This window comes from Carettochelys insculpta, chromosome 9 (assembly GCF_033958435.1).
Source record: "Carettochelys insculpta isolate YL-2023 chromosome 9, ASM3395843v1, whole genome shotgun sequence".
NCBI classification, from domain to species: domain Eukaryota; kingdom Metazoa; phylum Chordata; order Testudines; family Carettochelyidae; genus Carettochelys; species Carettochelys insculpta.
In genome coordinates, this window is record NC_134145.1 from 25,100,961 (window position 1) to 25,114,790 (window position 13,830).

General features: G+C 41.5%; 1 protein-coding gene across 14 annotated transcripts in view; it reads right to left on the reverse strand.

The window, feature by feature from the left end:
- The window catches only part of FUBP1 (far upstream element binding protein 1), a 61,615-nt gene that overhangs the window by 47,145 nt on the left and 640 nt on the right, over positions 1 to 13,830 (reverse strand). For 10 of the 14 annotated variants that reach the window (XR_012646678.1, XR_012646681.1, XR_012646680.1 and 7 more), the window contains exons 2-13: positions 12,908 to 12,998; positions 11,843 to 11,905; positions 10,939 to 10,977; positions 10,562 to 10,601; positions 9,375 to 9,424; positions 9,213 to 9,284; positions 8,942 to 8,999; positions 2,042 to 2,204; positions 1,860 to 1,958; positions 1,669 to 1,770; positions 1,250 to 1,352; positions 1,057 to 1,157 (exon numbers count right to left, since the gene is read on the reverse strand). Coding sequence is in view for 8 of the 14 variants with exons in the window: in XM_075003591.1 (XP_074859692.1) it covers positions 1,057 to 1,157; positions 1,250 to 1,352; positions 1,669 to 1,770; positions 1,860 to 1,958; positions 2,042 to 2,204; positions 8,942 to 8,999; positions 9,213 to 9,284; positions 9,375 to 9,424; positions 10,562 to 10,601; positions 10,939 to 10,977; positions 11,843 to 11,905; positions 12,908 to 12,998 (981 nt within the window). In the remaining 6 variants the exon portion in view is untranslated. The remainder of the gene's footprint in view (positions 1 to 1,056; positions 1,158 to 1,249; positions 1,353 to 1,668; positions 1,771 to 1,859; positions 1,959 to 2,041; positions 2,205 to 8,941; positions 9,000 to 9,212; positions 9,285 to 9,374; positions 9,425 to 10,561; positions 10,602 to 10,938; positions 10,978 to 11,842; positions 11,906 to 12,907; positions 12,999 to 13,830) is intronic. The other 4 variants (XR_012646682.1, XM_075003594.1, XM_075003592.1 and 1 more) reach the window with 1 other exon arrangement.

Genomic DNA, 13,830 nt, shown 5'->3' on the forward strand with positions numbered 1-13,830 from the left:
GGTGCAAGAAGAAAGGTGGAAAACCACCCAGAACCCAGTAGGTTGACATGAAGAGCTGGGAAGGAAGGCAGCAGACAGACTGGGGTACTGGGAGCAGAAACCTGTGCAACCACCCCTTGCTCACCCAGTGTCCTCTGGCCAGCACTTGCACTGCTCACTACCATGTGTGCTTCTTGCCTGCACCCTTGAGGCCAGCACACTGCTTACATACACAAAGCCACTTAGGGCATCTGATATTTGGGACATCACTAGGTCTTAATGCTGACCCACACCACCTCTTAGCCCTGTTGTGTCTCTGCTTCCGCTGTAAAAGTCAGCCAAACCTATTAGCAAAACCATGAACTTGTGAGAGCCATTCAAGTAGTAATGAAGCCATTTAACAGGCATTTGCAAACCCCAGCTATATGCTGTCAGTTTCTGAATTTACTGTGTTGGTCTACAGGACCTTAACATTTCGTTTAAATATTAAATTAGTGTGTTACTGCAGATTATAAAAAAAATCACATCTCTAAAAAAAAAAAAAAAAAAAATTCATTTGCCTCCCTCCCATTGTTGCTATTGGGCATAGGGGCACCATTTTACCAGTACAGCATAGGACACCATAAATCAAGGACATCCCTCCCTGACACTACATACAAGCTTTTGTTCAGATGTTTGTAGCTTGGGGAGTGCCTGTTTAGCCAAACAGGATTGCCTATTTATTTCAGTTATAATGGTGGGACCATTAGCAAGTGATTAGATAAAAGGCTAGTGACAGCAATATTATTATTAAAAAGCAGATAGTGCATTGACATAGCCAACTCACAGATCTCTAGACGAGCCAGGACCAGACACTGCTAAGGGCTTTAAACTAACTTTAAAAATATTAGCCCTCTCACATTAAGAGCCACAAATAAGTATGTTTTATAATCCAAATTCAGTTTTCCACACCAACTCAATTACTACTATTAAGTAAGGTTATTAAAACAGACAGCTAAAAACACAGATTTTTCCTAAACTCAGGCTGAAAAAGGTGGGTTTTTTTGGTTGAACAAAATTTTATAAATATTAGCTAACCTGGACACTTCGAAGAAGATCTGTAATAATTTCTGCAGCATGCTGACATCTGTCTGGAGGTCCTGTAATTTGGGCTATTCTATCTGGAGTTGTTCCATCATCTAGAATAAAAACGTAATTTTTAAATTAAGCCATATTTTACTCAAAAACAAAGCTATGTTGGTCAACATTTACACACAGACATTCCACTCACCTGGTTTAAACTGGATTCTAACCCCAGCATCATTTTGTATCTTTTTAATCATCTCTCCATTTCTTCCGATCACAATACCAACAGCAAAACGAGGTATTGGAACCTTAAAAGAACATATCGATATCTTGAAACAACTGTAATATTCCTACCAAGTCACAATAAAAAGGAATACAGTTTTAACCTCCTCTTCTCCTCTCACAAGGATTAAAACACTTCAAAACCAGAACCATTACTTTTAGCATAAAATGGCTGCTGCACTCCACATAAAAACGTTATTAGGATTTCAGGCGCAAGCAAGCAACTGCTATCTGCTATAACCACTGTCAGATACACTTTAAAAGCTCATTCATATTAACTAGCTTTTAACATTAAAATGTCTCAAAGTACACAACAAATAACTGATTTTCAACAATACATACATCTAGCCCTTCATTTCCTCCTATTCTTGAGCCATATTCATTGCGAGCCTCTCTAAAGCCACCTTGATCACGAATCAACTCCAACACCATCTCCTTGGCTTGCTAAAGGAGAATAAAATGTATTTAAAATTCTGTAATAGTGAAATTATTTTTATATATCAAAAGATTGAAGCTAGAAACAAGTTACTTACCTGAACTTTATAAGGATCTCCTGTAATCCTAAGAGGTTTGTCTGCACCAGTGTTCTGTGGCCCATCTTGAATCATGACCATTTTGACTCCTGCTCTTTCCTATTTGACAACACAAAATTGAATTTCCATGCAGTTTAAAGTCAGACCTCTCTCATATACACCTTCCCATGTTTAAAACTTACTTGAAGTTGTTTAATGGTCTCTCCACCTTTTCCAATAACTAATCCTGCCTTACTTGCTGGAATCATAATTTCTTGGACAGAATTTCCTGGTCCATCACCATGATGAAATCCAGGTGTGGGTCTTCCTTTTTCAACTATCTGGTCAAGCAGTCTCTTTGCAGACCTGTGAAGAGAGACAGACAGAACTATTGCTACATGTATTATGAACTGTGTATTTTTCAGGTTGGAAAAATGCATTTCACTGCCATTTCAAAGTTTCTTCATTACAATTTTAAACACTTTTACAAGAGGTGCACTTATCAAATTCTAAAGGATGCCCTTCCCAGCCTATCTTCTCTTTACATCTTTATGCAAGGTACCATGAAAATGAGCTCAATGTGAACATTTTGATGTGGCAGACTCTCATTCTATTAAGAATTCTAAAAGAGAAGAGTGAAACTGTACTGGTTCAGAAGCCCAGTTATACAGAGTGAAACAATAAAGTTAACTTATATCCAAATATCCAACTCCCTGAAGTAATGGTGAGGCCTACTAGTCACTTTCTCCAGCTTCCTGATATTGAGCCAATTGCCTGTCTACTTCCCTACAAGAACTCACCATTACTTCAGGAGTGTCATATTTAGATTTTCTTATTAGTGGCTTTACAAGATTACAGGATACCAACCTTCTTTATTTTCTCTATTTTAATATCTCAATTTAATTTGAATACGGCTGAATGTTTCCTCCTTCCTCTACTTTAAAACAAGATTTTCAACTGTCAGGAAAGTAGCCAGTAATCTTCTTCCAGCATATTTCAAGCTCCAAACTTCTAGATAATTTTAAACACACACACGCATGCACACACGCAAGCATGCTTCTCCCCTGTAGAACTTTAACGTGAATTACCTTCTTCTAGAACCAGTTTCCCTACTTTCAATATCATCATCACTATGCTCTGTTAAGTTTAGTTATACGCCATGGGGCAAGTTTTAGTTGTTTATGGCTTTTATGCAGTGCAGAGTTTTCAGAACTCACAGCAATTGTTTTCAGAACAATTTATGAGAAAGCATACAAGAGTTATGGGGAGTGGAAAAGAGGGCCATTTGGCTTTGGTCTCAAGTTCCAAGGGGCATCAAATATAGATACTTTTTTCTGGCATTTGATAAGTTCTGCAACTTGTTTTATGTGGGCCCCTAAATAAGTGCATTTGCACATAAAAACACTAGAAAAACATCTGTTAAATTAAAAGTCAAATTACATCCCACTCCAATAGGGGCCTGAAAATCTAGAAGTGACCCAAGCCCCTCCGGACCTCAATGGGCTCCTTACACACTAAACAATTTCCTTATGGAAAGCCATTAAGAGATTTCATAATGTCTTAGTTTCGGGGCTCATTCATCATATGAGAAATCCTAACAATCCAATGTAAAAAAAATTAAACTGAAAAATTTTCCCTTTAGAAGGCACTGGAAATCAGCTTACTTAGGAAGCTGATCATAATTATTGTCACCACCTAACACCAAACACAGTCACTAAAAACAAAATTTCATGAATCCTCTACTCCTTGCTATTAAGGTAACATCCAGGCAAGAGTCAAAGGCCTGATCAAATGAAGAAGTCTTTTACTGTGTGATCCACCCTCAAGGCTATCGTCTCTCACTTTCTCAAACCCCCACCCCCACCCCACTGCCTCAATCATAATTGCAGTGGACTCATAACCGGTAGTAAGATTTACATAGAGAGACAGATTCCCTCTTCAAGAAACTGCCACAGTTGCTGATAAATGAGACACCCACCCCGCTCCCTCATGGGAAGTTTCGGAAATGCCAATTGCCATCAATTGACTTTAGGCCTCCCAACCAGGCCTTATGAAAAACACAAGAGCACACAGAACAACATCTACTTAATCTTACATCTCCTGAAGTAAAACCACAGTAAACTGAACTTAGAGGCAACTGTCTTCCACAATGACATGGTCTTTAGAGTGCTGGACATGTTGATGGGCATCCAGGCTCCCATTTTAGCTAAGCCTAAGGAAAACCTACTCAACTCTAAGGCTACATCTACACTAGCATTCCTCTTTCAAAAGAGGCTTGCAAATGAGGTGCCAGATTTACAGATCTGGCACCTCATTTGCATATTCTTTTGCAAGAAAAGCAGTGTAGATGCAGCTCTTTGAAAGTAATCCCCATCTTCAAAAAAACCCCTTCTTCCTACAAAAATGAAGAAGGGTTCTTTTGAGAATAGGGATTACTTTCAAAAGAGCTGCACTTACACTGCTTTTCTTCTTTTGAAAGAATATGCAAATGAGGTGCCAGATATGTAAGTCTGCACCTCATTTGCATTCCTCTTTTGAAAGAGGAATGCTAGTACAGACCCAGCCCAACTGCTCGAGCTGGCCTCATTCGCTGAGCATTCCAGCATTTGAGCATATACCCTCCTGCTGTACTAGGCGAAGTCTAATTTCACAGATCACACACGACACAAGAAGGTGAACATTCTCTATGGTGATGCAAGTTTTCTTTCAATAGGCTTTAACTGTTACCGTAAACCATACAGACAAATAAGGAGGCACCTAAACATTTGTTTGCCTGATAAAAAGCTGAAGTCTCGCATACTGGAAAGCCTTGATTTGCCAGCATGGATTACTCTCACCACAACTATGTAATAAGACCACATCAATCTTCACGCCATTAGGTATTCCTTTCTGTAGGGTGCGAAAATACATTGTAACGGTCGAGAGTGTAGTCCGACCCATCTGTGAATCCTCAGGATAATCTACACAAACCAGTCTCTGCAAGGTGAAAAGCTGCAAAACAACTAACCCTGCCATGGCAACAACCGCAAACAAGGCTTGCTTGCCAAGACTTCAAGGCTACACTGGCAGTAGGCCACAAAAGATAGTAATTGGAATGCATAGGCAATTTTAGACAAGCTTATGTTAATGAGCTAAGCTTCATCAGCTAGTGTTAGGAGGCCTGTTACAGAGCCTCCCCCCGATCAAAGCTCTGGCGCAACGGGTCTTCACCCACGGGTGACTGCGGCATCTCCAGGGCTCCCGCCATGGGTGTCACGCGCTTTCAATAAACCAAATATAGCACTCGCCTTCTGGGTGCAGCCTTGTTTCTGGGGAACCCAAGCCTGGTTGGTTACAACTGGCGCAGCGAGCAGGGTTTTCCAGGTACGATGCCTTTTTGGTCAAAAGTGGGGGAGTCAGGGAAGCCAGCGCTGTCCCTGCAGCGCATACCAGGATGGCCCTCGACAGAGCGATGGGGGCTGGTAGCACAGATGGTGGCCTGTTGGGCAGCCCCGGCAAACTGGCTGGAGTTGCAGGAGGAGGCAGGCGTGACGCCAGTACAGGCAGAAGGGGCACTGTGTCGGCTGCGGCTGAGCCGCCAGCTGGGGAGGGAAAAAAGGGCGGTGGAAGAGGTAGCATGGCTTTTCCTAACTGCCCTCCGGGCCCTGGATCATAAGCTTCTCCACCTGCAGAAGGCGCTGGTGGGGAAGGAGCAAGAATGTCGCGATTTGACGAATGCGCGGGCAATAGCGCAGAAGGTGGTTACCTCGCAGTCCAAAAGGACGCAAGAGTTAACCTATCGTTGTAAGGTGTTGGCAGCAAAAGTTGCGAATCGGCAGTGCGTAAAGTTAGGGAAAGCACCAGTGTCAATGGCCCAAGCGTGTGCGGTCCTTGCGCTAGCCACTTGGGACCCTGAAACCTGGGATGGTAACATTTGGAGCTCGTCTAAGGAGGAGGAGGTGGTGAACGGAAAGGCTGTGCAAACCAACCCGAGACAGGTCCGCCCCATTCGGGAGTTGAGGGCAGAAGGAGGTCGCTGCAATAAGGTCTGGCGGACGTTTAAGACAAGTAAGTTGCAGGAGATGGTAAAAAGTTTAAGCAGGAGCCAGGGGAAGGCCTGCTGGCCTGGCTAGTGCGTGTATGGGACAACGCGGGCAACACTGTGTTGCTGCTGCTTGCGGAACTCCACCAGATGGGCATGTTGTCCCAGGATTCACAGGTCAGACAGACACTGCAAACTATGCAAGGTCTAACTGATGCACAGGGAAACGCCGTGCAAGCGCCGTCCCTGTACCACTGGTTGACTACGGCGTTGGACCAGGAACTGGAAGCACTGCTAAGGACCTGGCGTACGACCCCAGAGGGGGTAAGTGCGCTGCGGCAGCTGGGCATGGCATGGGCTGTGGCTCTCATCAACATGGGACCGAACAATATAGAGGTCCATAAATCCATCAAGGCCACTCTGTTACACCTTGCCCTCCTCAAGCTACAGGCCTCCCTTATGGCCGTGGTCATGGCAGTGGGCGGGAATGTAGGTAACTTGGTTGGAACGTTAATGCAGTTAAAAATTGTCATAAGCGCAAAAGCGGTCCGTGCCACAAAAGGGAAAGGTGGTCGGGCGGGAGCACCCGGGCAGAAAAAAGGGCACACTAGGGTGACCCAGAGAACCATGTGAACAAACTTGCTAAAGGCAGGAGTGCCCCATAAGAAAATCAATGGTTTGCCAACACCAAACTTGTACAAGTGTTGGTTACAACTGCCGCCTACCCAGCGGAGTGAGGATGTGGGTGCCTCCAAGAGGGCTGGCAAAACTCAGGCACCACAAAAAGGTACAGGAGCTGGGGGGAGGACCGAGCCCAGCGCCCTGGTCGACTGGACCCTTCCCCCTAAAAAGTAACGGGGAGGCGGGTCCCCTGCGGTACGGGCTGTGGTGGTGAAACAGGTAGCAGGGGACCAGCGCCCATTTGTCCCGTTAACCATCAAGCCGCCCCGGGGAGGGGAGCAGCATGTGCTAGCTCTGTTAAACACTGGAGCCAAGGTGACCATTCTGCATTCCACCCAAACTGCGGGTCACACGGTGGTCGTGCAGGGCCTCAAAGGAGCGGAGACCACCGCTTATTCGGTGAAGGTCACCCTAACACTGGGGAAAGCCCCTCCCTTTCAGGCAACTGTGCTGGCTGCACCCTTAGGTGAATACATCATTGGAATGGATGTCTTGCGTGGCCGGTGTGTGGATGCGAAGTATGGGCTGTTTGCCTTTGGGCACCCCCAATATATTCGGGCAATCAAAACTGTGGAGCCCCTACTGTGGGAACATCCCAAATGGGACTCAGTGCGCCTGCCGGTTCCCCAAACCCCGGTGTCAGTCACGCAGTACCGTATTCCTGGTGAAGAGCACGAGATCAGTAACACTATTGCTGCATTGCTACAGGCGGAGATTATTCGCCCCACGCTAAGCACCTTCAACAGCCCCATCTGGCCAGTAAACAAGCCGGATGAATCGTGGTGCATTCCAGTGAACTATCAAGAACTCAATAAGGTAACCCCGGAGCTAATGGCCGTAGTTCCAGACATGGTTACCATCTTAAAGCGCACCACCGTGGCGGCCTTGCCGTGGCATGCCGTCATAGACCTGGCCAATGCGTTTTTCTCTATTAACATTCATCCCAAAAGTCAGGAGCAGTTTGTCTTCACGTAGCTAACAAAGCAGTACACGTTTACTGTGTTACCACAGGGCTTTAAGCCTCTCCCCGAGCAAAGCTCTGGCACGTCGGATCTTCCCCCATGGGCGATTGCGGCGTCTCCAGGGCTCCCGCCGCAGGTGTCACACACTTTCAATAAAGCGAATATAGCACTCGCCTTCTGGGTGCAGCCTCGTTGGTTACACTTTCTAAATCCTAAAATGGTCAGCCAGAAAACCAATGTCGCCATGAATGTGCCTTGAGTAATTTCAAAGAAGAAAAATTAGTGCTCCTACGGTAACTCTGCAATGGAAGAATTTCCACCCCCACCTGATTCTGGTTGCTTCTTTATCAATGTCTTCTGGCTAATAAGTCCTTATCCTATCCAGCTAGAGGTAATCTAATCCAATGTTGCAACATTTTGTTGTAATCCGCAGGTCCACTACAATTAAAAAAGCAGATGTTCTATGTTCCCTCCATTTATTTTTATGTGCTGGTTGAAACTCTCCACAGGAGAGTGACAGATAGGCAACATCCCTTGTCCAGCAGGATCACCAATTTTGCTGAACCAGAGAACACCTGGACTAGAAAGCTCAACTGCACAGCTGCAACAGATCCCTGCTGGCAGCTCCAGTGCAGAGACAGATGGGGAGCCCCAGTGGCAGCAAGGAGTGCAGCTGGGGCAGAGAAGCCATGCAGTGTGTAGCCGGCTAGGAAGCCCTGCCAGGGCACAGACCTGAAGCGGGAAGCTATATCAGGAAGCCTGGCTGGGGTATAGATGGCCCGCAGCCCCTCCAGGGCAGCCAGGTGGCCTAACTCCCATCCCACCCCTCCTCTGTTCCAGTGAATCCCCTCGTTCGGACCCACTCAGGTCCCAAGGGTGATGGATGAGGGAGGGACAATCTGTATATTAGCATCAATGTCAGTTTAGTGTCCAATTACTTGGTAACAAACCAAATTCAATTACAGTTAACATTATGACAGTTAAAAAAAAAAGCAACTTATATGTATCAATATTCCCCAAGCTCTACTAAACATCAAAAACTCCATGTGACAGTATTAATCCACCCTCCAAACTACATAACAAAAATCAAGTGACATGGCCACACCATGGTTGCCAACCTCTCCCCCTTCAGACAGAGGGTCAGAATAAAAATAATTACTTAATGACAATAAATGCTGAGATTCAAAGTTAAAGCTTTGTAACTGTCAAAAGCACCTGAAAGGATATACAAAGGACATTCTTTGAAGCATTTCTGCTTATTTCACCTGTGAACTTTGATCATCAATGGAAATTTCATCAGTTTCTGTGTGCAGTGCAATCTAATGAATGTTTAACAGTAACTGAATCCTTCCAAGTGAAGCTATTTTGTTACTACAGTGCACATGACTAAAATACTTCAAAATAATTTTAGATCTAAAAATATTAGACAATGTACTTACTGAACAGATTCTGGTGTTCCAGTTAACATGCAAGATCTTTCGGGCAGGCCACCACTATCTATAAGATTTGTAAAATGGAACAGATGTAATAATTCTCTCTCGCATGGCATCAGTAGCTAAGTCAATAGAGAAGTATGTTGTGTGAAGTTTTAACACTTCACAAATCCCATATTCCCTGTTAAAGGTAAGTAGTCTGGTTGAAAAAATATCAATGATCAGTGTACCACACTTTTCACCACCGAATGTATATACCACAAAAGGAAATAATTACCAGGAGCAATCTGTATTTTGCATCCAGATTCTTGCTGTATGCGTGAAATTTGTTCTCCTCCTCTGCCAATTACTTCAGGATAAAAAAAATAAAAGGATGTTATTAACATTAGCAACATTTGCTAGGCCCTCCATTCTCTTGTATATTATGGTTATGACTTACTGAATCCAACCATTCCATCTGGAACTTTGTACTCCTCTGTCATGACAGACCTAAAAAAAGATGAAAAACAACAGAAGATTACTACAGAACGTAAATTGCAGCACAGGAGATTTAGGTGAGACATTAGGAAAAGTGTTCTGTCAGGGTGGTTAAACATGGGAATAAACTGCCTATGCAGGTTGAGGAATCTCCATCACTGAAGATTTTAAAGAGCAAGTTAGACAATACCCCTCAGGGGTTATCTAGAATGGTGTCTGGTCCTGCCATTAGGAGACTGGACTCGATCTGAAGGTCCCTTCTGGCGCTAGTATTCTATAACAACATATTTAGAAGACTATCTTGGCTCACAATTTAGAAAATATTTTTCATCTGTATAGCAAGACTGGCTCTTCCCTCACCCCCATCATACTAAAGAGGAAAAACATTGTAACATTTTGAAAAATACCTTTCTTTGAGTTCATCTATTTAAACTACTTCATGTAGTGACTTTAACAGGGGACAAGTATATACATGAAGTTTTGCCCATTTTAGTCTAAAATTCTCCAGGATAAATAGAGAATAAAAAACAAAGTGATAATCTATAATTAGAATATCAAACAGCAACAATAGAAGGCAAAACTAACAAAATATAAATGGTATATAATTTAAAAATACTTTAGTAGAAATAATTGATCTGGCATGAAAAGGCCAGTGTATGCCATAATTATTAAAATATTCTATTTATGGAGCATTAGAAGATTGTTACACACATGAAAATATAGCCCATTTATAGATCAAACCATTTCTAAATGAACAGGCAGCTGGTTTGGTTTGGGTTTTTCTCATGCAGCAGAGGGAAGAAAGGTGGGAATAATGCAAACTGATCAGATACACATGGGATAAATTATGTTAACTGCATATTTTTCTCTTGTTTTTAAAATAACCTTTTCCTTCAGACCAGATGCCTGATCTATGGACATCTCCTACCACACATGACATGATAATCAACTCCCATGTGGTTCTAGAGGTGGGATAGGCAATAGATACTATTACATACATTTTGAACATTTAGCTTATGCCTGTTGTGGTTAAGTTCTAACAAGCATCACTTCACCAATGCCTTGCACTATTATATTTTGAAGTTTTTCCCTGGAAACGCACCAATACTAAAAACTAATTGTAAATGAAATGTTAATTGTGTTTCCTACCTTTGCTGCTGATGCATCGGGGGTAGTTGAGTTCCAAAAGCTACAAATATGAAAATATATTTAAATTCACAAAGGGAAAAGCCTCACAATGAAGCCAAAAACTTCCCATTAATGATCTGTAGCAACTTCTGACAAAACCGATTTTTAAAGTATAAAACTACAGCTGAAAAGGCCAAACTGATTTGCAGTTCTGTTACTAGCAATCTACAATTAGCACGTTGTTCAAAAACAAGACTATTGTAAAGAAATTTGAAATATACGTCAAGTCACCTTGACTTCACTGTCCAAACACTACCTACCAGAATACTGCACCATGACCTTGCTCTGAAAATGTACACCTGTTTAGATTTATTTACAATGAAATAAAAGATACTTACAGTCATTCTGAGGAGCAACTTTCTTAGCATCTGGTTGATCTGCAAAATTAAGATTTTTTTTATTTTTTGCCAAGAAACAAGAATCTTTTTAACTAGTGGCTGTTCCATGAGAGTGAATCGTAACTTTTCCTGTGTATTTTAGTCAACGAATTTGCTTTTGTTTTGGTAATTTCAGGGAGTAGAGCTAAATAAAAAAGAAATCATGTAAGCACTCAGAAATTGGTTAGTATACTAGAAATAAAGAAACATATTTCCATGTGTCTATTCAGTGATTTATCAAAAGCAGTTTTAGAAACACTGTAGATTGAATATCCACAAACAATCATTGAAACTTAACTAAGACAAGCCACAACATTTAGCTCTGCTCCTAATAACTGGCTTCTCAAGCTAATGATGCTTCTACAGTAAGAACCAAAGAAAAGTCCACTAAAATCAGTATGAAAATAAACAATGTTTTAAAAAAAAAATCTGACAAGTGACCACAAATCTACACAGAACAGCAAAATTTAAGAAGCAACAATAATCTCACTGCAATTTCAGTCTGAACTGCAGTTTGAAATTCCTATCCAAAAAAGTCAAGCATTTCACAGCATAAAACTTCAAAAAAATAGATTCAAAGCAACTATCACTACCGTCCAAAATCCTTTTTTTTTTTTTTTTTTTTTTTTTTTTTTTTTACAAATGAGCGAAATGAAAGGCATAGGCGACCTATATCTGAAAAGATTACTTCAGATGCTTCTCTCCCCACCCCAAATTCAAAGTTACGCAATGAACCATCATAATTTATGTGTAGCAAAAAGTCAGACACATAATCCAAGAAATATCTGTGTCATCAATTTCAAAAGATCCACTAGTTTATTTCACGTTTACATACTGAACACAGGTAATAAATAAAAATTCCTGCCTTTAAAAGGAGAGGGCATTCCCTCCCAGTGTGTTGTACTGCTCGGACTTGTCCAAGAGCCATCTACACATAAAATAAAAAGAATACATTACATATATCATCTGAAGCATCATTAGCTCATTTTTGTATATTAAAAACCTCACTGTTAATAGAAAAACACTTTATTAAAAAGAACAAGAACTCCTGGTCTAAGGCCTTTATTACATTCTGTAAACCAAGTCACAACCCTCGTAAAAGTGGGTCAGGAGGGGAAGTCCCAGCTCATACATGCTGGAAGTAAGATAAGAAAGTATTATCAACAACTCCAAATTCAAGTTCTACCTCCAGAATTTAGTCAGGATTACGTGTGTATATTAATCAAACCCTGTTAAGTTCACACTAGTTGTGTAGTTTAAAAAAAAAAGAAAAAGAAATCAGAAGGCACACCAGACTATACAGCAAACTTATCTGTAACATAAAGCAAATTAAAAAGTGGAAACCACAACAAAAGTAGAGGAAATATTATAGCATGACCTTATCAGGGTTTACACATGCTGTATGCTGAAGTTAGTAAGAAGATTTAGCTCAGTCTAATTAAGTAGAATTTTTATTTTCCTGTCCTTTTTTAAAGTTCTATGCTTTCACAAAGAAATGCATTAAGAGTAGCTTTACTGGATGCATAATAATAAATCAGATGCCAAACCAACAGAGGTTTGAAAGTTGGCCACTTTCAACATTAAAAGTGATTAAAAGATTACAGCAACATACCTCCATAAAGATATCTTCTAATTTTTTCCCCACCTACCTTACCCATGGGCTTCCTCTTAAAAGGTATTGCATCATGTCTGTACAAGAAGTCAGGCAATGATCTAAGATTTCAGACCTAAATAGTCCCACTGGTTTCTAAACACAAATCCACAATAAAACCAAACTGGGAAAGCATGTGGTGTTCTTTAAAGAGAGACCACGAGCCAGCACAATATAGATCTGTACTACTGTTACTGTGGAAAATTTATGACATTTTTGATCCACTGCCATAATGAACAAAATGAATTATGGTAGAATGCACATTTGTTGACAGCATACCTCCATCCTCAAGTGGTCTTTTTTGTCCTCCATAACTATAGTCATTTGAATTCATTGATGTCCCTCCATCACCTCCAATTTTTGCTGCAATCTGTATAAAAGTAAAAATAATGAAAACAGAGATTAGATACTTTTTACATTGTAGATCAAAGACATCAGTCCTGGTTTGTCCTAATATTCACGCAGGACCTAGTGAATGTTTCAAAAGTACATATAAAAAACGTACACATCTCTCAAAGAAATTATCAAGAAAATACATTTCTCTTATATATCATCTTTGGACACATTTCTAAAAGTGACCATTATGCATTAAGGGCATTTAAAGAGGACTTCACTTTGTTACACATTTCTCTTTCAGAAACAGAGGTGGTTGTACTCCTGAGTTTTTACCCTTGAAGGAAAGAGAAATGCTGCTTGCCTTTAGCAATGGCAGCATCATATATTTTTCCATTCAATCCTTGAGAGTTTATCCAAGATCCCCTTAAATCTCATAAATGCATTAGATGAATTTCACTTTACCAACACTGTACTAAGCACTGTCTTGTTCGTTGTCAAATGAAGTCTTATATGCAGTCAACAACTGAGATCACCAGACAAAGACGCAAATCAAAGTGCAAATAAAACCAGGACAGGAAAAACTCAAGGGACACTTGCAATTTTAGCTCAGGACCTTCGAACCCGACACTTACAAAGTAGATTGGGCTCATTCCCAGGAACGCCTTAGGCAACGTAATAAACGAAACAGCCTTTAGAGCACGAAGGGTAAGAGCCTCGTTGAAAAACTGCGACAAGCAACTAGCGCAGGGCGGCGACCAGCGCTGCGCCCTGCCGGCGATAACGCGTGGTTAATAGCTAGTTGTGATTTCGTTATTTGTTCCCCTTCCAGACGGCTGAGAAAGGAGGCCTAGGGCAAGTCCCCTTCC